At 40.7% G+C, this 23,822-nt stretch overlaps 1 protein-coding gene across 1 annotated transcript in view; it reads right to left on the bottom strand.

Annotated features, from left to right (window-relative positions):
* Positions 1-2,001: 2,001 nt before the first annotated feature.
* Positions 2,002-23,822, bottom strand: part of LOC109855264 — a 261,852-nt gene continuing 240,031 nt past the window's right edge. Inside the window, exons 9-12 of the mRNA XM_020429317.1 lie at positions 13,030-13,175; positions 8,561-8,833; positions 2,786-2,992; positions 2,002-2,487 (exon numbers count right to left, since the gene is read on the bottom strand). Coding sequence (XP_020284906.1) covers positions 2,378-2,487; positions 2,786-2,992; positions 8,561-8,833; positions 13,030-13,175 — 736 coding nt within the window. The 3' untranslated portion in view covers positions 2,002-2,377. The remainder of the gene's footprint in view (positions 2,488-2,785; positions 2,993-8,560; positions 8,834-13,029; positions 13,176-23,822) is intronic.

Below are 23,822 nucleotides of genomic sequence, written 5' to 3'. Positions count from 1 at the left end.
CAGTCGGTATCGACCTCACGTTTATCGTACGAGGATTAAAGTTCAATGGCGGATCAGTGTAACACGATTTTTTTTTTTTTTTTACAGAGAGAGAGCTTACATGCTAAATTCGCTCCTTCGGTAACTATCTGTCCCGCAAAGTGTACAAAAAGAAAGCAAGAGATTCACCAGAAGGAGCAAGAGTAGTTTATTTCGTCCGTCGTTAATTTCCGCCCTTACGATACTAACAGCGATAGTAGTAGTAATAATAATAATAATAATAATAATAATAATTACAGTAACATCGTCCGTTCTCGGTGTGGTTTCGTTTCTTTCTTATAATCTTTTTATACACGGTTTTTCTCTCTTCTTTCCTTTTCTGCTACACAGAAAAAGAGCGATTTCTGCCACGAAGCTTTTAACGAAAATGCATATATAGTTTACAGATGGCAGTTGGACGTGGCAGATCTTAAACTTAATCTCTTTTAAGTTAAATATACACGCACGCAACACACGCAACACACGCTTTTTGTCCGTCGCATTCAGGAGCGTCGAACGCGTCCACAGCGAATGTAGCAGCGGATGCGGAGCTACTCAACTAAGTTAGTGTAGTTATACATCTATCACTTCCTCTCTCTCTCTCTCTCTCTCTTTCTCTTTCTCTCTCTCTCTCTCTCTTTCGCTTTTACACCCTCTCAATCTATGAGCAACACTCATTTCATATAATATTGGCCCCAGCACCCTTATTATTTTCTTTTTATTATTACATCATCTCAACACACACGCAACGAGTACTTACACAAGCGCAAGGAAATTGTATTACATCAAACAAACATAGCTCTCACAAGAAAAAAAAATATTCTGTTTTTATTAAAAAAGATTTTGAATTGGAATTTAGTTACAAGGGACGTCAAAAATCAAATTAATATTTAACCCCAATCATATAAACCTCGGACATTAATGTCCGCGAGCGATTCTTGAAAAAAAATGAGAAAATCTTATTAACTACTTAATGGAAGAATTTACGTAAAACCTAAAAACATATATCAAAACCAATGTTATTTTCTTAATATGGAATGTTAAATAAAGCCTCATAAATTTTTCTTAAATTTTTGCAACGCTTTGATCAATAAAAAAATCGCGTCAGACGTAAATGTCCAGGATACGTACATGAAAAAAAAAAAAAAAAAAAAACAGGATTAGGGTTAAAAACTTGTTCTCTTCTTAAATATTAACGCAACAAATGTACGTAAAAGTCTTGACATTTTTTTCGTAAAAACTACCGTTCGTGAAAAAAAAAATAACACAAATTGAGATCGAGTGCGTCCGTTTTATTTCCAACAGTGTTTTTTTTTTTTTTTTTTTTTTTTTTTTTTTGACGAAACTCGACGTCTGCGTCAATAAATTGTCGTTGGGTTCCTCGCGTCTTCGAAGGCAAGCGTACACCGTTCATGTAGTAACGCAAATCCACGCCGACTCTACTTACGAAGACATCCACTTACATAATTCGCTTCGTGTAACACGTGTTTCTCTCGTGCTTACCAAGAGAAACGTAACGAGTTGCTCCGATATATACGTGAATGCAATAAACGAAGCTTATCTCGAGAGAACGAATTCAGCATGTTTTTTCACGTTGCAATCACAGTATTTGAGCTTTTTATAAAAGAATTTCTGTAATTGTAAATTTAATTGTAAATTTCTATTGTGAATTTTTTTGCAAGCGGAGCGCGCCAAATGGAGAAAAAAGTATTTCCGTATAAAACCGCACACCATGAAAAGTTTTCCTTTTACGTTTTTATATATATATTACAATTATATAAAGTTTAATAATGGTTATATTATATCACGAATATTTTTTTATGTTGTTTTTTTTTTTTAATTTATTTATTTGCCATAAGAGATAAGATAATGAGAATTTTTCTCCAGACGGGCATAAAAATCATGTTGTTATACTTCGATCGATTTCTCGGGACGAGCGCCGATGGGAAGACCACGTTTCGTGGATGCATCGAATTTGTTTGGTTTTTTTTTTTTTTTTATTTACATTCGTATAATCCTCGCATCCGCATTTTGCTGCCACATTCGCGGGACCGGCGTACATGTAATATGTATAATACCTTACCCGTTTCCGACTTGTCTGCTTTTTTGTTTTTTTTTTGTTTTTTTGTTTTTTTAAATTTTCGCAATCACCTGATCCAGTTTTGCTCATCGCTATCCTCACGCGCTTGCGTAAAATCACTTATAACCTACGATTGATTATTTAGTTTACCTCACCGTCTCCGCGCGCAAAGAAAAAACGTTTATATATAATCACCACGTAATTATCGTATAATTAAGAGTCTCTCTGTTCTTTTAACTATACTGCCACTGATGCGTGGCGCGTCTCGGCTCAGTGGCATCACCTTACGATGTATCTGGCGAGGAACGCGCCGAAGAAGACGGTGTAGAGAAGAGACGCCGGCACTCTGAGCGCCCACGTAGCCGCCGACGAGAGATCGCCACATTGAGCTGCAACATATGCACATCAAGTATTTTCGATAAGGCGCAGAATTTTGATAGAACAAAAGAACCTATAAAAAAACCACACATTGTATTTTCTCTCCTTTTAAATTGAAAAACAGAGAGTTTTCCTCGCCGTGAGGAGTGACATACAAGATAAATTGAAGCGCATTATTACTCTTGTTACGTATAATAATTGCAACAATTTTCTAACGAAACAACCGCGCAAATTGCAAACTACCTCTTAACACCGGAGAAACTCGTGTAAGTGGAGGCGCGTGTTGCGTCCAGAATTAACAATGCTCACCGTACGACGTGAGGTTAACCTGCCACGAGACTGGATGAGGGCGATGAGAGGCCCTGGGACAGGAAGCGAGATGACCCGTCACCGAGAGTTCACGACTTCCTGTCGTCGCGGCGGACGCGCTGTAAACGAGGCAGTAACGTCCGACGTCGGTGCTGGCCACCAAGTAAGCGGTATCGTTTTCGACCCAAGTTCCGTGGCACAAGTACTCTGCAAAACAAAGCGTGCAGTGTGCGTGTGTGTGTGTATGTGTGTGCGTGTGCGTGTGCGTGTGCGTGTGAGAGAGAGAATTAGTGAAAACCGATTGGAAAAAAATTGGCTTCACATATTTTGTTTCCCGCGCGAGAAATTTTGCGGGAGAAAACGTCAATCGCATTTATCTATGATTAAAAAAAATTAAAAAAAAAAAAAAGAGAATAGACAGAGTGAGAGAGGGAAAGAGAGTAAGACTACGCAAGTAGAGAGCAAGTTTACGCCACAATATAGGAGAAGTTTTTAAGACTATTTGATGAAGAGCCTGGCGACACAACAACATGCTAAGCCACAAGGAGCAAATTCGACGGGAGAAAAACCGACCATAACTCGCTAATGAGATTTGAAGTCATTTTGCCGTTGAGCTTGTTTCTCGACTTTAAAATTATCGAGAAACACAATTTTTCGTCTCCAAGATATTGTCATAAAAAAAAAAAAAAGTAACTCGTACACCAAGACATTGAGCGAGATTATTTCTCGATCGACACATGTTCCATGCGAACTTATTGTCTAACAAATTGTTATGAAAAAAGAGACATCGCGAAATAATCGAATACTTGTAGGTGGAAAAAAAGTTTCCCTGTTACACGGCCGGCGAAGAAAAATTTGCTAAGCTTTCTTTGAATTGTTTGATTCGCTATCGCAATGTTTTATTGGCAAAACAACAAATTTAATAAACTTAACTTAAATGTTTCTTAAATTAAATCTTTTTGTTGTTGTGGCAAACATTTTTTTCAATGTTTATTTTGCTTTGAATCAAGTAAAAAAAAGAATGTTTTAACATCGTTTTAAAAAATCGCACACTTTAGAAATACTAATCGGAAAAATGAACAATTGCTGCGCGAGCGGATTCGCCGCTCGTGTAACTTTTCGTGTAACACGAAAACGTGAGACACCACAATCATAATTCCTCGAGCATTCAATTAAGCCGATAAAAAGCGGGACGAAATTTGATTCGACCGCTTGAGGAGCTACTTTTATATCATCTTTTTTTTTTTACGGCAGTTGCTCTCGCCGCTCGCATTCCGCTCGTAACAATGCTCGAGCGCGCGCGCGAGAACGGAAGAGGAATAAACGAGAGCCGTAAATCCTTCCGACACATCGATATCAGGCGTGACGTTTCGAGCGACGATACCCGATCGTACTTGCAAGATAGTAAGATGAGAATTTACTGCGGTCGCTCGACAGCTCGTGACTTCGCGTAAAGAGGAAACGCGAGACCGCGCATCGTGTTCAACGATCGGCGATGGCACCCATCAACGGTAAAAACTAAGCGCGGTAAGCGGACGTTGATATATCAGAATAAATGTAGAATTTTCTACCCATTGTTCGTCGGACGCGTGTACGACACGACGTCCCGGGGGAGAAAAAAAAGTCGATTGTGCTTACCGATCCATCATCGCGGATTCCTACTGGATGAAACGGTTCGACGAACATTAGAATCGCGACTAATAACATTAATCCGCGAGAAGGTAAAAGAAATTTTTTTTCTTTTTTTGTGTAAAATTGTAGCACACGGTGTTAAAATCGGGCGACACATATTTTTGCGTTAACTCCGTTTCATTACTTCAATGTATAAAATTCACATACAACTGATATGTTATTATTTTTGTAATGTATTTCCATGTGTGTTAGATTTATGTCAACTTCAATATAACGTAACATTTTGTCGCTTAAAAATAAAATATTATTTCGAGTGCTTCTAACACAGTTACTTCAATCTACATGTCCCGGGGTAACGATTTAACATTCTAAGAAAAGTCAAAATATTAAAATAATCTTGAAATTTGACACGCAAAATAATCAAATTTCTTAAAATTAAAGTTAAAATAATTATCATGTGTTAATTTAACACAAAAGTATGTTCTTTTTGAACTACATTTGTTACGAGTTACTATAACTACTTTCATGTATCTTTTTTTATTATTTTATATGTTAATTTTACATCACACTAACAGTCAAAATAATGACCTCGGCCACGTGACTGTGGTGAGGTCAATGACTTTGGTCACGTGACTGCGGTGAGGTCAATGACCTTGATCACGTGACTACGACTATGATGACATATTATATACACATAAAGTTAAAGCACTATAGTTTGTACTTATTTTGTGCAAAGTTTCAAACGAGTTTACTGAAAAAAGTTATATCGGAGGTGTTGCCGATGCGAAAAAAATCTGTTTTCTGACTTAATTTTCTAACATACATTTAAAGTATATATAGTTTCTAGTTATTTAGTGCCAAGTTTCAAAACAGTTGATCAAAAAACCTTATATCGGAGGTGTTGCTGGCGCAAAAAAAATTTTTTATTCGTTTTCTGAATTAAGTTTTTATCACAACATTATTATAAATTGAAAGTTTATAGTGTTTATATTTATAGTGTTTAAATTTATTTTTTAGTGTTTATATTTATTTTGTGCAAAGCTCTTCCTCTGCGGGGGAGGGGGGGGCGAAGTTCCCTGCCTACACTCTTACAACACAAACAAAATGTACATGGTGTCGGAAAATAAGAGTTCATTTATAAAACTTCTTTTGTTTATAACTTTTTAACAAACAACGAGCGACGGCTAAAATCCTCATGTTATTACTCAGGGAAGTAACCTTGACAACATATGTCAAAATTGTTGAGATCGGAGGGTGGTCCGTATAACTTCGTATATTTTTACCTTAACTTTAATTTTATCGAGATCTCTCCGAGAAACTGGCGCACAAAATTAGCGACGATAACTCGCGAGTTAGAGGCCAACTTGCGTGGCCTGAAAAATCCGTCTTCGCGCGCGGCCCGAAAAATTAATCCGATGTCACGCGATTAACACACACAATCGCGCGCGACACAAACCTCATTCACAAAGCCGCGAGCGAGAGTATTTACACGCGACAAGTCTGAATAGCCATTTTGCGCCTCCTTCATCGCCGCAGTATTGTGTCATCATTCCTCATCGCCGGTATCTATGTTTCGCAATACAATTCGACAGCCGCGAAGCGCCGAGAGAGCTCAAGTGCCTAAATCCTCCAGTTGTGTCAACATGTCCCCTCCCTCTCTTCTCGGGGTAACTCTCTCGCGCCGCTAAAATAATTCCAGGCTCCCCGGATTCCTGTGTAACGTCAACGGCGCGTTCGCGGATTACAGAGCATCGGCATAGCGTGCGCAACGAGTCCCGGTGTAATACGTATCGTTTGCTCTCCCTTCACAAGGGACACATAATCCGCGTTCTATCTTTCCGGAAATCCAGTTAATCCGGAAATCGCTCTAAATTACTTTGTTGTTATCATCGTTGTTGTTGTCGAGTTAAACACGCGGGCTTTTACCAACGTCGATGTAGACTTGGAAACACGAAAGTACTGGGTAATCCATATTTTGATTGATCGTTTTGCGCGAAAAAGCCATATCTCGTCAACGAGTTGATAAATTAAACGCGATAATGTAGTTTTTTTTATCATTATTATTATTAATCGAAGAGAGTATTTTCCGTGTTAACGCGCGCGCGCGCCGCGATGGAAGGTGGTTGGTGATTCTCGCAAAAGTTGGCGGACCGATTCCGGTGACCGCCGGTGAGCGAATCAGGCAACCGCATTCACGTTGGAGAAAACGCGCGACGAAAAGAACGCGAGGGGCGAGGGCGACGTGTCAATTTTTATGTATGGAGTCAAACGAAGTGCGCGGGAAGTTAGCGCGCGGGCGAGCGTAAGAAGCAAGCGCGCTGTATGCCGGCGACCCGTGACGTCCGTTGCCTTTCCCGCAAACTAACTATCACCACTTGTGATAACTTTGCGCGAGCGAATTGGAGACAGGACGAAGAAGGAGGGTGCGGGTAATCCGATAAGATGTTCCTTGGCGGACGTGCTTCAAACCCCCGCGTCGGGTCTTCTCTTCTCTCTTCTAGAGCGAACAGTCGGGGACGTTCGAACATTCTGCCGAACCGCACGAAGCGGTTCCTCGAATACGCCAACGCGAGCGATAACCGTGTCGTTAAAATCTTTTTTGACGAATCGTCGTCACGTAGTCGCGTTAAAACGACGTGTTTTTACGTTATTTTACGGAAGCGTTTTTTTTCTTTTTTTTAGTATATATCGTATTACACGGTTCGACGAGCTGAGAGATAAGGGAAGTTAATGCGGCAAGATTCAAAGATGACGACACGGTGATGACACGTGTTAACTGTCGCCGATCCCCGTCACACGTCGAGAGAATTCGTCGAAGTTTCCGGACGCTTTCGAAACTCGTCGTTCGCGCGTGGATACGTGAAGGGATCTTCGCTTATATCAGACGTCTCGCGGCGCTTAAATTTTCCTCCTCGGTCGGTTAAAGCGAAATCATGAGAGAGAAATCGGAAGGAATCTCTTCGCGGCGTATAATAAAATGCAAAAATAAAGAATGGGGGGGGGGAGGGTAGAGAAAGCAAATCAAATGCAGCGTGCGTGTTATATCAAGCTAAATGAGAAGATAATAGACTGATTCCATCACGAGAGATTGGCCTCGAGCTACTTTTTAAAACCGGTGTTTTCGAAGACAAAAGGAGAGTTGTTCCAAATTACAAGACAAAAGTTTTTTGGCCCATCTATAAATATCGTATCCAAGGATCTGTGTGCGCAGCTAAAATAAGCTGATGAGAGATTATTTCGTCGTCGATTTCGGGACGCTCTAGTTTTTGATAAGCAAACTGAAAAAAATTAAAATAAAATTAAAAAAAAACACGTAGGACAGGACAAAAGTTGTCTCTACGCGTGCCTTATTATTGAACGTGTTCAGTGTTTATTTTTTAAAAACAGAACCGAAACGTTTTCGGCGCTTCTTCTCCGGAGAAGAACCGAGCGAAATAATTGATCGGCGACGAGTGTCGTCCGAGAACTGAAATTATATTGTACCTGTACACATTTTACCTATCATATTTTCGAACGGTTGAAAATTCTCGCGACGTGAGATTGCAACGTCACGACCGTTTTTAGAAACAAATATTTTCCGTCCTCCCCTACTCAGAGTATCGATTGCCCTATCGAGGGGTCGAAGGCGAGTGGCAAAACCAAGTAACGATAAAAGATGCAATACTTAGGAAAGCGAACGGAAAGTCCGTCGAGAAGACGTTCGGAAAAGATTTATACGCGCTCTAATACAGACTTTCGTATCGCTGAAATATTAGAAGTGTAGAAGTTTTTTTCTATATTTAAACAATTGGACTTATATTATATTTTAATAAAAGAGCGAACTTCTTTTATTCAAACAATTAAATAAACAAAGATCCTACACGTACAAAAAGTTTTTCTAAAAAATGGAGACGCGAGATTAAAAAACCAATTGGAACTGTCCCGATAAAATCGATGGATATTTAAAAAAAAAAAAAAAAAACTAAAGAGAAGGCGCATAAATATCATAAAACTCGCTAGTCCTCTTTTTAAATCTGACGCGCGAAACTATTAAATTGCTAAAAGTGTAAAGTAAAAAAAATTCTATTTCAAAATAAAAATGTTCGCGCGCGAAGAACGGCGTTTTTGAAACAAAATAGCAGACGCGACACGGTAAGTCCTTACCGGATAACGCCTCGTCGCTGCAAGACGTGGCGAACTCCATGCGATCGGGTGTCCTGCAACCGATATCCAATCTACGTACGCTTCCGTGGTGGCACTGGCTTGGGAATGGCGTGGATGGCACTCTCACGTCGTGCATCTCGGCCGCGTTAGCAACGTGCTGCTCGCCGTCGACGGCCAATACGTTTTCGACGCTGTCGGCATTCGTCGATCGAACCAACGATACAATCTCGTAGCGACCGAGATTGGGGCACTGTCGGGTCATCGGGTCGGAAGCTAAAAGTAACGTCAAAATTAATTTTAGTTTTAGTGTATACATACTGAAAACACTTAAATCTATTTGCGCCTAATGTTAGGCTTAATTGAATCACTTCGAGTGGCGATCAAATAGCGAGGAAAAAGTTTCCTTAGCGAGAAAGAATTAAAACTCACTTTTTAGAAGAAATGTTTGCGGACCGGATCAATTATTAAAAACAAACCCCCCCAAAAAAAAACAGACCCGCGAGGATATAAAAAAAAACTGTCTGTAAATTTTTTTCTACGCGCAAACAACAGCCATTAACTTTTTTTCTTTATACGATCCGTCCGCGGTAAGCGCCCCAGAAGAGAGAGATCCTGCTTACATTGCAGTGTAACTTTTAGCCGAGCAATTTGATACGCGATCGACACGCAGTCGACGTGTTCTGCACGCTAAAGTAAACGCGTTTCTGTACTTTGTTCCTGTAGGAAATTAGCGCAACACGATCCGCGATCCGTGCGGAGGTGAGCGAGGGAGTGAGCGTTGTTCATTGTGCCCGACGTCAAAACGGCAAGTCTCTCGAGGCGATCTATTCACCAAGTTCGACGTGAAAGAATCGTGCTTTCATATTTGCCTCTTTATCGCGGTTTTATATTTGCTACCACGCCGACGAAGAGACTAAAAGCCTCGAGGACAAACTGCTGCTTACCTCACACCAGTGTTTCTCAACTGGCGATAAGTTTTTTTTTTTTTTTTAGCTTAAATAACAATATAAAAACGCGCAACGCAAATTTCTATACCGCGAAGTGATGACGACTCGAGTGAGAAAAAAAAATGTTCAAACGGTATTTCGCGCGGTAAGTTGAAAGAAAGGTCTTGTCTTATTTTTGTATTTGCACACAAAATAACACAAATTGTTTACACGTTAAAATAGGATAACACAATTTCTTTGTGTTATTACTTTTGTTACGTTTTTATGTTTTAGATTTGTGTCAACTTCATAGCTTTAACATTTTGTATTACGTTACTTAAAACTCTGAAATTATTTCGAGCGCTTTTAACACAATTATTTCAATTAATCTACATGTCTCAAACTCAATTCGACAGTCTACGAAAAGATAAAGTAAATATGATATCTGATGCTTTCGCGGTGTGTTTTATTAATATCCAAAAATGGTTTTCGGGTTTGAATCGCGTTAGTATTGTGTTTTTACATCGAGAGACGTTTCGTGAACATTTCAGTTCATCAAGATTTTAAGAGCAACCTGATAGTATCAGACACCAACGCGATTTTAAACTCGAAACCCCATTTTCGGATATTAGATAAAGTAAAGCTTAAAATAGTCACGACCTTTGACACACAAAACAATCAAATTTACCATAATTGAAGTTAAAACAATTAATATCGTGTGTTAATTTAACACAAAAAATGTTTTTTTTTAAGTACATTTCTTACAAGTTAATATAATTATTTTTCCATGTAGTTTTAATTATTCTATGTTATTTTTTTACATCATACTTAAAATCAAGATAATAAATATAAAATATTGTATCAATAAAATATTTTATCAATTACTTAACGTTACTAGTTCAGAAGGTCCACTGAAAATTGACATTTTTTTTTACTACGTAGATGAATTTTGGGAATTTTGCGTAAGAGCTCATCTTGGTTTTCTTTCGTATAAACGAAAAAAAAGTATACATGTAGGTAAACAAGACATTGACCGAGAGTAACGTTAATATCTCGGTTCTGCTAAAAAGCTTGGGAAGCGCTGCCTCACAACGACGTAATTTTCAGCCGAGCGGGTTTCCCGAGTGTTAATGCGGGTAACACGCGGGTGTGTTCACACACACACACACACACACGCGCGCGCGCGCAGACATTCTGAAAGTGCGACACACAAAGGAAAGAGACGAGTGGCGAATGGCGGCGCGATAAATTCCAACACCGGCGGAACGATTCCGGGCTCTTCGTCAACGTTACCGGAATCGGCTAAGGAGAAACTGAAAAGCGAGCCGACGCGGTAAGAGACTTTACGACGGATCCGGCATATGATCCTTTATGCGCTCGTAAAGCCGTGCCTCGCGGATTGATTGTTAAACTCCGCCATTTGCAAACTTCTCGCCGCGACTCCTTTACGCGCGTTTCCCGCGCGTAGACAGAAGTAGAAGGTACTTCCACACCGCGCGAGAGTATGTAATACGGATCTCTGTCTCTCTCTCTATGTATCCTTCGCTCAAATACTCACACACACACACACACACGCACAAACTTGACATAACTAGATTTATCTCGAATAACGTCGCGAAGTCGATTATCGAGCCGTACGCACTACTGAAAAAATAGCTACTTTATTAACAAAACATATTTAGAGAAAGAGAGAGAGAGAGAGAGAGAGAGAGAAAGAGAGTGAGTAAAACTTCGTGTTCCTCGTTCAATCTTAAGTGGACTTTGTCCGCTTTAAAAGAATTTTAATTGAGAATTAGGTACAAAGATATTCAACGTCGAACGGTAAAAGGTTGCTGGAAACTTTAATCAAACTTTCGCGAAGGAAAACAATCGACTACGGATTGATCGGGGGATCTGCAGGTGAAGCGTCGGGGATGCGGAAAGGCTTTTGTATACACGTATACACACGTCTGCCCGGCAAACATACATGGACCGGTGTGTCAGGATACCGGGAAGACTATATAAGGCCGAGACAAATCACGAGCTCGAGTGTGTGCATTTGAGTGAATCGTCTGTCGAGATAGAAAGAGAAAAAGAGAGAGAGAGAGAGAGAGAGAGAGAGAGACAGAGAGATTGAGAGTGAGAGAAAGAGAGCGCAGTTCATCCCGACGTCGCCGGGACTCACGATCGATGTCTGGAATTGGCTTTAGAAGCTAAACAAGGCGCTCTTTCGTTAGACCGCGAATCACGTTTTATTCGGAACTCCCCGAGTGGAGTATCCTATATTGGGCGCTCGGCGGAGTCAGCAGAGCTCGCGAGAAACGACGATATATGTGACTTCCGCGCACACATACAATGTAATATATTTTCGTTAACGGTGCAATTTTCCAGATATCAGCGGGAGTGCGCGGGAGTTATAAATACGTCGATAAAAAAATTGATACGCTTTACGCGCGACGATTTGAAGAAAAAAAAAACCAAACCAAAAAAAATTACTCGCAAGTGTATAATAAACCGATCCAGTATATCGTTTCCGATCCCATCGGACGGTTTCGCGCGCGGATATCACTCCGGCCGCTTGCTTATCTCCTGTCGGTGATAATTCGATAAGATTGGGGGGTGATGCGCGAATCAGGGAGAGAGGGGAGGACGCGGGCAATGAATCGAAAGAAAAACCGAAGGGGGAGGAACCCGAATTGGCAAAGAAGAAGCGCGCGCACGGGCGTAGGCGCGATGCGACGCGCCCGGAAATCATCGAGCAAAACCGTTCCGTTTCTGATTCCGGTTTCCGGCCGCGGCGCGACCAAATTTCCAGAGCGTCCAATCTACTTAAATCTTCCGGCTCGGGGAGGGCAAAACGAAAAAAAAAAGAAAAAAAAAGAAAATGGCCGCACTATTTCACGATCGCGTTGCGTCGACATTTCTCACGTTAATGACTCCCTCGTGAATTCGTGAGGCAATTTTACACTTCGGGGAGAATATTCGAGCGCATCTTATTGCGCTAAAGCTTTTCCCCCGCTCTCGCGTCGAAGCGAGCGAACAGCAAATTAAGAAGCCGCGGATATTAATTGATCGGTAATGCAACTCGCTCCTACGTAAAGAGAAAAAATGAAAATGAGAGAGAGAGAGAGAGAACGTTCTTTGATAAGTTCCAAAAGAAACTGCAAGTTCATTTGCGAGAGCCGTTTCATCGGAATATCGGCAAATTAATTTACTCGATTAAGTATCGCTCGCTTAATACCGACAAAGGCAAAAATGCCAAGGGGATGCATTAACGGCGACGAGCGAGACGGGACGGCGGGAAGAAAGAGAAGAGAGGAGGGGGGGGGGAGAGGATATAGCCGCGCGTTTAAACTGCGTTAATTCAAAACTACACCGGCAACAAACATATATAACGCGATCCGTCAACTGAGAGAGCACTACTGTTAAGCGTAATCAAATTTGCGTATATTACCGTTCGCCGGTCCGTAAAGTTGACACCCGGCATTAAAGCTCAATTAGTTATTTTGCCGCGCGAGTGCGACGACAATGCGTAATTCGATTAGGAGATCAGAATTTACTTACTGATGAACGTCGTGTACGGCATCGTGTGCGAGTTGAACGTGCTCGAGTTGCATATATCGTCGGGCTGCTGGCCCCATTCCGACAGCTGCATCTCTATTACGTGCTCGTCCCTCTTGTGGAACATGATGCACACGTATCCGTTCTTGCTGAAAAAAAAAAAAAGAAAGCGGAAACGCGCGTTAAGCGCCGAAACAACAACGGAAGGGGGGCAATTTGAGGACGATCTCAATCTCGTCGAACTTGAGTTTTTTTTTTTTTTTCGAAAAAGTTAAAATGTTCAAAGTCGAAAAAAGTCGTTTAAAAACTTAAATTCTACATGACCTACCGACAAAGTTAAATGTTCTTAATTTTAAACAGGGAGAGCCTCGAGGATATCAGCCCCGAGGCTGCGTGTGGTATATATATATATAAGAGGAAAATAGCTCGCTTTCCCCCGGAGGGGGAAAATATCTTATTGCGAATAACACCGTTTAGTTTCCCCTTTTGGGGTTCCTCCTTTTTTTTAGGCTGTAAAAAATAAAGTCTCCCGCGGACAAATAAAAATTTCGGTCCGAAAGGATTAAGCGACACGAGATATACGCTTAATAGTCGGGTCCGTTGGAGCGTTAAGGCTGATCTTTCCCGAGAAGACGGGGGGACCGAGCCCCCTCCTCCCCCCCGTCTCGACGCGATGGCAAGGGTGGAAGACAAGGGTGGAGACGATCCTAAATCTCCACTCCGTGGATGGCGCGGGATTAAGATTTTATTTTATCAGGATGTTCCTTAACGGCCGAGCGTTAAGTTTAACGCAATTCTTTTACGACGCGCTCGCCCACCTTTACGGCGGAATCTGAAAACTCGGCGGAGTTACGTCTGCATGTATACATATATGTATGTGTGTGTGTGTGTGTGTGTGTGTGTGTGTACATACGTATATATATACATGTATATATATATCTACAGCGTGCCGCGTAGACACACGCCGCGTATATATATATAAGTTCATATCTGTATACGCCTCGGCGATATATGTTTACATTGTAGCGCCGTGGAAGCACCGTCGTAAGCCGTCGCGCGAACCGGAAACGACGGTCTCGACATATATTTGTCTTACGAGTTCTCCGCCCCGGTGAAGAGGGATATAAAGTTTATATTACTTCTCGATAGCCGCCCGCCTCTCTCGCGAAACTAGTTTCCGCGATCGCGCAGCCGGAGAGGATTTCGCGGGCGGCATTACGGACGAATTTTTTGCTCGGTTTCAATTTAATTGCGGGCTTGTGTCACATCGCTTGTGCGCGCGCGCGCCGAGAAGACGCGCGGCAAGAAGAGAAAGAGCGGGGGGGGGGGGGGCGCGAAAAAAATACGCGCGAGAAGAAACTGACTTTGGTGACGTTTAATGCGCGGCGTCTCTGTGCGAAAAACACACACAGAGTAAAACGACAAGTTCTTTTTTCATTCAGATCCGTCACAGATGGAGATACGTCGATCCGATTTATCTCGAAGAGAGATAAATCGCGAGTCAAGCGGGGCGCTTTCGGGGTATCCGATATGTAGTTATTCATGACTGAGCTTGAAACGCAGTTATTTTTGCCGGCTTTTACGAACCGTATCTTCTCGGAGTTTAGTCCGTCCGTTATCATAAATACAAAAGTATACAACCGTAAAATTCCAGTTGGACGATTTTATTTGCGCGCGCGCGCATCTTGCGCTCATTAAAACCGTTCGAAATACGATTGTAAGAAAAATAATACGGGGTGACGTTTAAATCTATTTTCGCAGATTACGGAGACGAAGAAGAAATACGTACGGCGGAGTTTAAATACGGCGGTGCAACATCGCATTCTAACAGTAATAAGGCGTCGCGACGGCGAGCGACAAAGTCGCCGTCTAAAAAAATCAGGTCAAAGCAAAATATCAAGTTGCAACCATGTTATTTCAGAGACGATAAAAAAAACAAACAGACAAATCGCGCGCACGAGCTGACAAAAGAAATTACTACAGCTGAGCTTTTAGAACGCGTGTCGCGCGATACTATTTTTTTTTTTCTCTTTTTCTGCTAGAAAGTACCGATCCGCGGCGTCAAAATTTCATTATTCGTCGCAAACGGTGATTTGCGGGCTCGGTCGAGTCGCTTTTTTTTTTCTTTCCCTCCTTCTACGAAAAAATATCCCCGTAGCCGTGTGTACATTCTGGCGTATAAAGCATTGTAATAAAACGTGACGAACGTCAGGGGAGGTTTCGTGGAAACCGACACTCGTCTGCGATATGATTGATCGATGTCAGTTTTCCGGGCGAATCACGCGATACACGCTATGATCCGCCAACCGTGGACCAACCTCGCCGGATATATATCCGTATATCGTGTGTGTGTGTAAAAACATATATATGCCAGAAAAGATGAGACGTTAAACAGCCCGTGATGCGCAGCGCGTGATTTTGAAAACGCGCGCGGAATAAAACTCATCTCTTGCGGAGAATTAGGAGTTTGTGAGCAACGAAATAAAGAGGAAAAAAAAAACGTCTTCAAACGTCGAGACGTCAAAAACAAAAAAGGATATTCGCACGGATGAGAAAAAAACAACTTTTGTATCTTGCAAAGAAGAGGGAAATGTTCGTAGTGAAATTCTTTCACCTCTCCCGCCGGAAACTTTGACGCGTCGTCGAACATCATCGTCTCGCTAAAAAAAAAAAAAAAAGATATACGCGTATTAGTACACATGTATCACGTAGGTCGGGACAGATGAAAATGCTATATGGCACTTGGGCCAAATATCGACAGTTAACGATGCTTCATCACATCGCGCGCGTTCGAATGACTAAAAAAAAAAACAAAAAAAAAAAAGAAAAAAAAATTGTTTTCGATCTGGAACCGAGGATGTGTGATCGATGTCGAGATGCGATGTGTGTGGCGTATCCGAAAATATTTGCCGCGACAAGAATGCGGAAGTGAAACGCCGAAAACGCGTTGGCGATTTTCGACCGTCGCAGCTTGTAGTCTGAAATTAAAGCGGAACGCGCAAGCGCGGCGCTGAAAAAAAAAGTGCGTCGCAGTTTTGAGCAGCGACGAGCAATTTCGCGATTACTTCGGAGAACGGTGGATTAAACGGTCGCCATGATAAATATCATCTTCGAAGAGCGATGAGGTAATATTTACGACGAGAGAGGGAAGAGGGAGGAGGAGGAGGGCGTTGCACGCCCGCTCGTTGTGAATAAAAAAAAAAAAAAAAAAGCACATAATAGCCAAAGTTTCGAAATTGTCTACCGCGCCCCCGGAGAGTTTTCCTGAGAAACTCCCGTGCATACAATAGTATAATGCAATATGCATTATACTATGTACAGCGATGTTGTCATTCGCGTTGAAGCTTGAAAAACTTTGCAATAATTAAGGATCAAAGCATTTCTTGCGTCGGGCTTTTGAGACAAAGTAGGGCGAAGTAATTAGAGACACGCACGACATTCTTCTCGTGACTGCGACGATTAAAAAATTAATAGTTGATAAGACGCGTTTGGAACAAAGATCGATAAGTATTTTGAAAAGTTTCGATGCTACAAGATCTGTATTAAAAAAAATAGTACATCGAATATATTCGCGTGCAAAACGAAAATTCTCGACGAAGAGACACAGAGAGAGAGAGAGAGAAAGAGAGAGAAAGAAAGAGAAAGAGAAAGAGAGAGAGCGAACCGATACGATAATGTATCGGCTGCGGCGCAATAACGTAAAGAGCGGCAGCTTAATTAATTAAGTTGTGCGCAGCAGCCGTTTACATTCGGTTTCTGGCATGCATCTGGGAACGGCCCCGACCGCCGTTATCGTTCCCCGGCGTGCAGTGTGCAGCAGCGTCTTCTTACGAGAGATCGTGTACAATTTTCCGTCCCGCTCTCTCTCTCTCTCTCTCTCTCTCTCTCTCTCTCTCTCTCGCCCTTCTCTTTCTCGTTCTCTTAACACGCAACGACCGAGTTTCCTCCCTAGCAGGTTCTTTCGCACTTCATCGGTGTTAACCGGCGTTACATGCGATGACGCCTTAATTAAAATTTTCACCAGAGCTGCGTGTACACCGGTAATCCAAGGAAATTAGTATTATACAACGTTAATTAGATGCAAATAACAACAGTGGAATATGAATGTCATATAATATAATGTCAATAATTATTACCGTTATCAGCAGAGCATTATTATTAATTACATAATTTAATATATGCGTGTAATATATATGTGTAACAATGTGTGTGTGTGTGTGTGTGTGTGCGCACACGTATCATAATTTTTTGGAAATCCAGACGTAACTACATTTCCACACGTAACCTAACATAATTATACATCCCCATGTTGTCGATTAAAAACACATCGACGCGCTGCGGTGTTTACTCCAAACGAAACGAAACATCCCCTTGACATATGACCTATTGCAGCATCAACAACGATAGATATATATATATCGCATAACGAGTGACGTTGATTTAATTCTTTCCCGTGCTCGACACGTCAATGGTATCGCGCGCGCGCGCGCGCGACAATAACCACCCCATCCTCTTATTACGTGGAGAACGTTTCAAATCCGAGAGACAGAGAGAAAGAGAGAGAGAGAGGGACATTTTTCACAGTCGACTTTTCGATCTAATAATTTATATTTGCTCGTTAGAAACCATCGAGTCTCGCGCGCTCTCATCCGACCAATTTCGCGGCTCGTTCTTCCACGGCGGAAAGAAGCTTTTCTCCGAGACGATTCCCGCGGAAATGTAGGTCGTCGTCGGCGGCGGCGGCGGCGGCGGCGTTTTCAAAGATCGGAAAAGAGAGCGATAGCCAGGGTCGATTTCGCGAGCGAAAGAATACTCCACGACCATCACCGCTGGGACCATCGCCCACGAACAGCGAGCGAAAGTACCGATCCGTTACGTTTCCTCCTCTCCCCTCCCCCCTCCCTTCCCCCCCTCCCTGTTGAGTTTTCTTCCTTTTTCTTCTCTTACTCGCGCTTTTTCTTCCGCCGCTTCGCGCTTCTTCTTCGATTTCATTTCACCTGCCCGAGGTATTCCCGCCGCCCGATGATGAAAGCGCATCAGCGCCGCGGCGCTTTCTCGCGAAGCGCGCGGAGAGCGATATCGCGTGTCTGCCGTCGTGGAGGAAACTCTCTCGCGACGCGCGCCGCCGTTGTCGAAAATTCAACGGAATGCAACCGCCGTTCCATCTTCGCGATGGATGCGATGTTATTCTTTTACAAAGCTAATCGTCTCCATCGTTGAGAGAAGGAAGGCTTGAGGGAAGATCGCGGGCTTCGACCGAAATTAAACTGGCAGTCTAGAAAATGTTCATTTCGCCACTTTCCATATTTTATTGAGAGCAATATACGACGCAACGAGCAACGGCTGACGAGGACCAAGTACTTGCACCGGAAAACAGACGTTCTGAATTGAACAGAGCACGTCTGTTGTATATGAGGAAGTTTGAGGAAGAAAAATGTATGCCGAACGCAAAAAAATATCCAAATGCTCTTTTTTACTTTGGTCCTTGACAATCATTAGTCAATTGTACATACGAGTTCAGAGAATTTTTCCATTCAACGACACGGAAAAAAAAAAGAAGAACAGTAAGAATAGCAAGAAGATTAATTATCATATGGAACCAGGAAGAAAAATTTGCTATTGAATTGTACGTTTTGTCGACAAAACGATTTGTTGATGAAATTCAGCAGACTATGAAAATGTTTTTTCTTGCTGGTTATATAATAGCAGAACAATTTTTTTTTTTTGTCGCGAATGACAGAGTCATGTTCTGTGTAAATTTGAACTTTGATGTTGTAATTTTATTGCGCGTATATGTATATATTGAAACACACGTACACACAAAAAAAAAAGTTAAAAACAGTTCGCTTAAAAATATGCACGGTAAAAACAATTTGAAATATGTTGATGTTACTTTTAATTTTAATGTTAATATTAATTTTAGTGGACTTTCTGGGACATTTTTTTACATTTTACATCCACTCTAAATTTTAAGTTAATTCAGTCATATTACTGACAAACTAGTAATGTTAAGTAATTGACAAAGTACTTTAAATTTATATTTGTTATTATTTTGATTTTAAGTGAGATTTAAAATTATATAGAATAATTAAAAAACTAAAACAGAGTTACGATAATTCGTGAAGAAATGTAGGTCGTTCAAAAGAACATTTACTTTTTGCGTTCAATTAAAACACGTAACAATATAATTATTTCACAACTTTGATTTTGATAAATTTAATAAAATTATTTTGCGTATCACAGTTCGTGATTATTTTAAGATTTACTTCGACTTTTCTTAGAATGTTGAATTTGACTTTGAGATGTGTAGATTAAGCGAAATAAGTGTGTTAAGAAACGCTCAAAATAATATTTTACAGTTTTAAGTGTCAAAATGTCAAATGTTATTGAAGTTGAGACATAAATCTACAATACACGTGAAACGTGACAAAAATAATATCAGTTGTATGTTAATTTTACATCGGGATAATGATCAAAAACGAGGTGAAACGTAAGAAAATTTTAATACACAAACGCATGATTTTTTTATTGCGTATACAGTAGTCGAGATAAGGCTGAGTGTTCCAAAGCTTCCAACGTTGGTGGTGCTGTGTCAACAAACGACCACTTGAACAATACTGTTTCGTCGTGTCGAGAACAGTAAAATGCAAGTGGGATATCGCGGCACTATATTCCGACGAAGGAGTATCTGCTTGATGTCATTTTCAGATGAAAATGTTGCGTGTAATACATATATAGGTAACGTGTAGGATATCGACGAAGCTTCATCCGTGACAGAACAGTCACATATCTGTTTATTGGAAAATGCGCGAGTCGCGGTATACTGAAAACCCTGTGAACGAAAGCGTCGGTATCTGTCCGCGCAAAATATTTTTTGCGCGATTCCTCCGACTTTTTTGATTTAAGGTCAACATACGACAATAACAGAAGAAAACTTACATCGAACACGTGGTAAAATTTTTTTTTATCGAAATGGTTTCTCATCACAGTGCAACCAAACAAAAAAGTGAGGATTTTTTAATTTAATAAAAAATATAAATTTATTATATTGTTTTTTTGTTTTGTTTTTTTTCTATTTCTAAAGTTTTATTTTACAATAGAGGTGTGTGTGCATATTCTCTCTACGTGTGGTGAACGGTTAGAGATTTATATGCCGTAAAACGCAGGTGGTTGAAATAGATGATTTGTTTAACGGTAAATTAAGATTGGCGTTTGTGCCGGATTTGGCGCTATTTGCAGATAGACGTGACCTACTTGCCGATAACGCCAGACGCAAACTAATTTTAGCGACTACGAAAATAATCCTTGATTTACAACGCGGATTTTCGAAACACGAAGAGAGACGCGCGCTCTCAACCTGCATTCCGAGGAAATAATTGTGTCTGTCTGGTTCTTATTGCGCTCGCTCTCTTTCTCTCTCTCTCTCTCTCTCTCTCTCTCTCTCTCTCTATCTATCTATCTATCTATCTCTATCTCTCTCTCTCTCTTTCTTTCTCTCTGTATCTAACATTTGACGACATAATATATTTTATGTGTTCGCGATTTTCAACAAAATAATTCTTGCGCGAGCGCGTTACCGGCGCGTGTTATGTTCAGTTTGTTTGTGGCCGCTATTCCTTTGAATGTCCTCGTTTGCTATCCTAGCCATTCCTCCCACACGCCGCGGCGGAGATTTATTTTACTACTTACAATTAGTTTCAGCCGCCACTTCGTATACTCAGGGATGCAGGGCGACGTGTGCGCGGGTCAGCGCGAAGAATACCGCGCAGTTTGCCGTGATTTAACTACTTGACCGTATTTTAGACTCACCAACGTGCTGTTGGGAAGACTATTTTAAAAACATGTAGTTTTGTGTGTGTATGTATATGTGTGTTAGTACTGCACGTAGGCACGTACTAAGTATTTAAATGTTTATTAGTTTTGCGCATAATTTGTGGCTACAAATGAAGAAAAATATTTCAAAACTTGTTTTTTTTTTTTTTTTTTATAAAGAATTGTTACTTTATTTCATAGAGAATTGAGAAACACGCGTGGTAAAAATTTTTTTTATACTACATAGAGAGAATCACGAAATGGGATTGACTCACATTTTGCGAAAAAAAAAAAAAAAAAAAAAGAATCAGTAATCATTCTAATGCGTCCGTGCGATACACAACGTAGAAACTATCGAAACTTTTTTCCGACCGCAGATGCTGGAACACGAGCCAAGAAAAATAGTGCTTTTAAAGTCCGGAGAATAGTTTTTGAATTACAGGCGATTGAAAATTAGAGGCGAGGTGAGAACTTCGAAAGTGTAAATAGCGAATAAAACCTGGTTCTCTCTCTCAGCGAATTTCGAGAGAACTTTATTTTAACGGCAGTTTCAATCTGAGGATTGATTACCGAGATATACGAGAGGTTTTCGAAAAACTATTTCGACACAGACACCTTTCGACTGCAAACACTGTGATTAACTTAAGGGGAGCTTGATATTTCCTTGATAAAGGTAACGAAGAATCAATAATTGTATATGCGCTTGCAAAGTTAAAGGCTTTTGTTGAATCGGTCGTCCGAGGGAGAGCCAGCGCGAGGAAGAGTAACAAAATTATATTCTTGAATTAATAGTAGAGTGCAGTTTAATTTAATTCTCGATCGAAATATATTTTAGAGTTTAAGATGTATTTAATATTTTAAGTTAAAAACAGGGAGAGGTTTGCACACAAATGTTCTTCCTCGCACCCTTTCACATTCTTATTAATATAATATTAATCATTAATAAAATAATAATGTTTTTAATATAAAATTAATAATAAATATAATAATGTGTGTGTTTTAAAAGTTTTTATATTCTGTTTGAAGAATATATTAAATACAAGTATACACACTTTCTCTCCTCCTCTTGTTGTGAATTGAAAACCGATTTCAGTGATCGAATTCATAGTTAAGTGTGTCTTTCGGCTTAGTGGGTGTGCTATCGGCTACGACTTGATCGTCGATTTGGCAGCACGTATACACGATAATTTTCCACCGTCTTGTTCGCCGATTCGAGCGCGAAGGCTCTGCACTTCCGGTTGGTGGGACCCCGGTCAACGAGCAATTTTCCGGCCGATTGGCCGACGAAACGTCGAACTTGCTCCAAGCCGATCTCAACCGACAGCAAGAGACACGCTTGTTTACTTCATGTCGGAAAGGTGGAAATTCTCTCTACGCGCTCATCTTCCTCTTTCTAACTACATATTGAAGAAAAGCGTCGCTTGCGAGTAGTAGTTATAAATTAACACGTAGCGTGTCGCGTTTCTGAAGTAGTCGCGATGATCGCGCGCGCGTGTGCAGAAGGAAACTGAAATTTGCCGGAAATCTACTACCTTGCAGTCACGTCGCGCGTGCTTTTTTTTTTTTCCTCGCAACTTTGTCGCGTAAATGCAATTTTAGTTTTAGAATTTAAATAAAAACCTTCTCGAACAAAAGTTTATATTTCTCATATTTATTCAGGAGTTTCAAAAAAAAAGTTTTATTAAATTATATAAATTCGCAAATGAAGTTCTTCAATATCAAATTGGATGTATTAAGATGGTAATACGAAATCCGCAGAGAGGAAGAGATCCAACCGTGAAAAAAACATTCTCCGGGCACAGTCGGATTTGTTGTTTAGCAATGGTGTTTTTTTTTTTTTTTTTTCAGTCACCGTTATCTATTTTTCTAATTTATGTTTAATATTGTGAGAGATTTGCCTGGCAACAAAAAATTCTCGCGCTTTTTGTTAATAAAAAGCGACAGATGAGTTTTCTTTTATTCGTGTGATGTCTAAAAAAAAAAAAAACCAAAGAGTCTATCACACGATCGCGAACAAATATATTTTTGATTATAATACAGTTGTTGTTGCACTCGTTGTTTTCGCAATTGTCTTACGATTATATTATTTTACATTACTTTGCATATTACATTGCGCGTATTGCATATTGTTGCGCGGTGTTCAATAAAGCCATTATTATTATTGTTACTATTTTTATTATTTAACTTCTGATTAAAGTAGTCACGGACTACTCGTGTGTTGCAGACATCACACGCCATCCCGCACACGGCGGACAATGATTTACTAATTAGTCATTACGAGTTTGATAAATTTCCGCCTTGATCGCGGCATTGATGCTATCTTGCGTTACACCCATTTAATTAGACGCAATTATAAACGCGCGATACGCTCGAACGCGAGCACGACCGCCTACGCGCGCAGGCGCGCGCGCGCGCACAAACACACACACACACACGCTCCGGAGAACATGATGAAGTTTGATTATTATTTGTCCGCGCTCGTATAAATTCTAATCAACGTATATCATAGTTATATCAGCGAGAATGTCGAGTAAATTACGGGCGGCCGCACCGCATAACTCGAAGTTCAGCTACGGAAGTTAAAACCGCACTCGACCGTGCACAGTATTCTAACAAATACAGCAGAGCACACACGTTTCTCCCGCCCCCCTCCCCCTCCCCCCTCGTCGCCTTTTCCTCTAGAAATGATCGGAATGATTTTCCGCGGTTCGCCGAAACATTCGAAACACGCGTACGCGTTTCTCGTTGAATGGTATAACAGGAATATTCTACAGAGGAAAGTTTATAAATGGGTATTTCAATCATAAATTGTATTTCCCAGCAGCGCCTAACATTTTAACAGCGCGAGCACAAACAAAATGTTTAAATATTTCAATTGAGCGGAGAAATATAGAGAAACGTTATTGTAAAACACAATAAATACAAATACATTACATACATACATATATACATATATACATATATATATATATATATATATATAT

Source organism: Pseudomyrmex gracilis, unplaced genomic scaffold (assembly GCF_002006095.1).
Source record: "Pseudomyrmex gracilis isolate BER0280 unplaced genomic scaffold, ASM200609v1 scaffold_85, whole genome shotgun sequence".
NCBI lineage: Eukaryota > Metazoa > Arthropoda > Insecta > Hymenoptera > Formicidae > Pseudomyrmex > Pseudomyrmex gracilis.
This window is presented reverse-complemented; position numbering and strand designations above follow the sequence as displayed.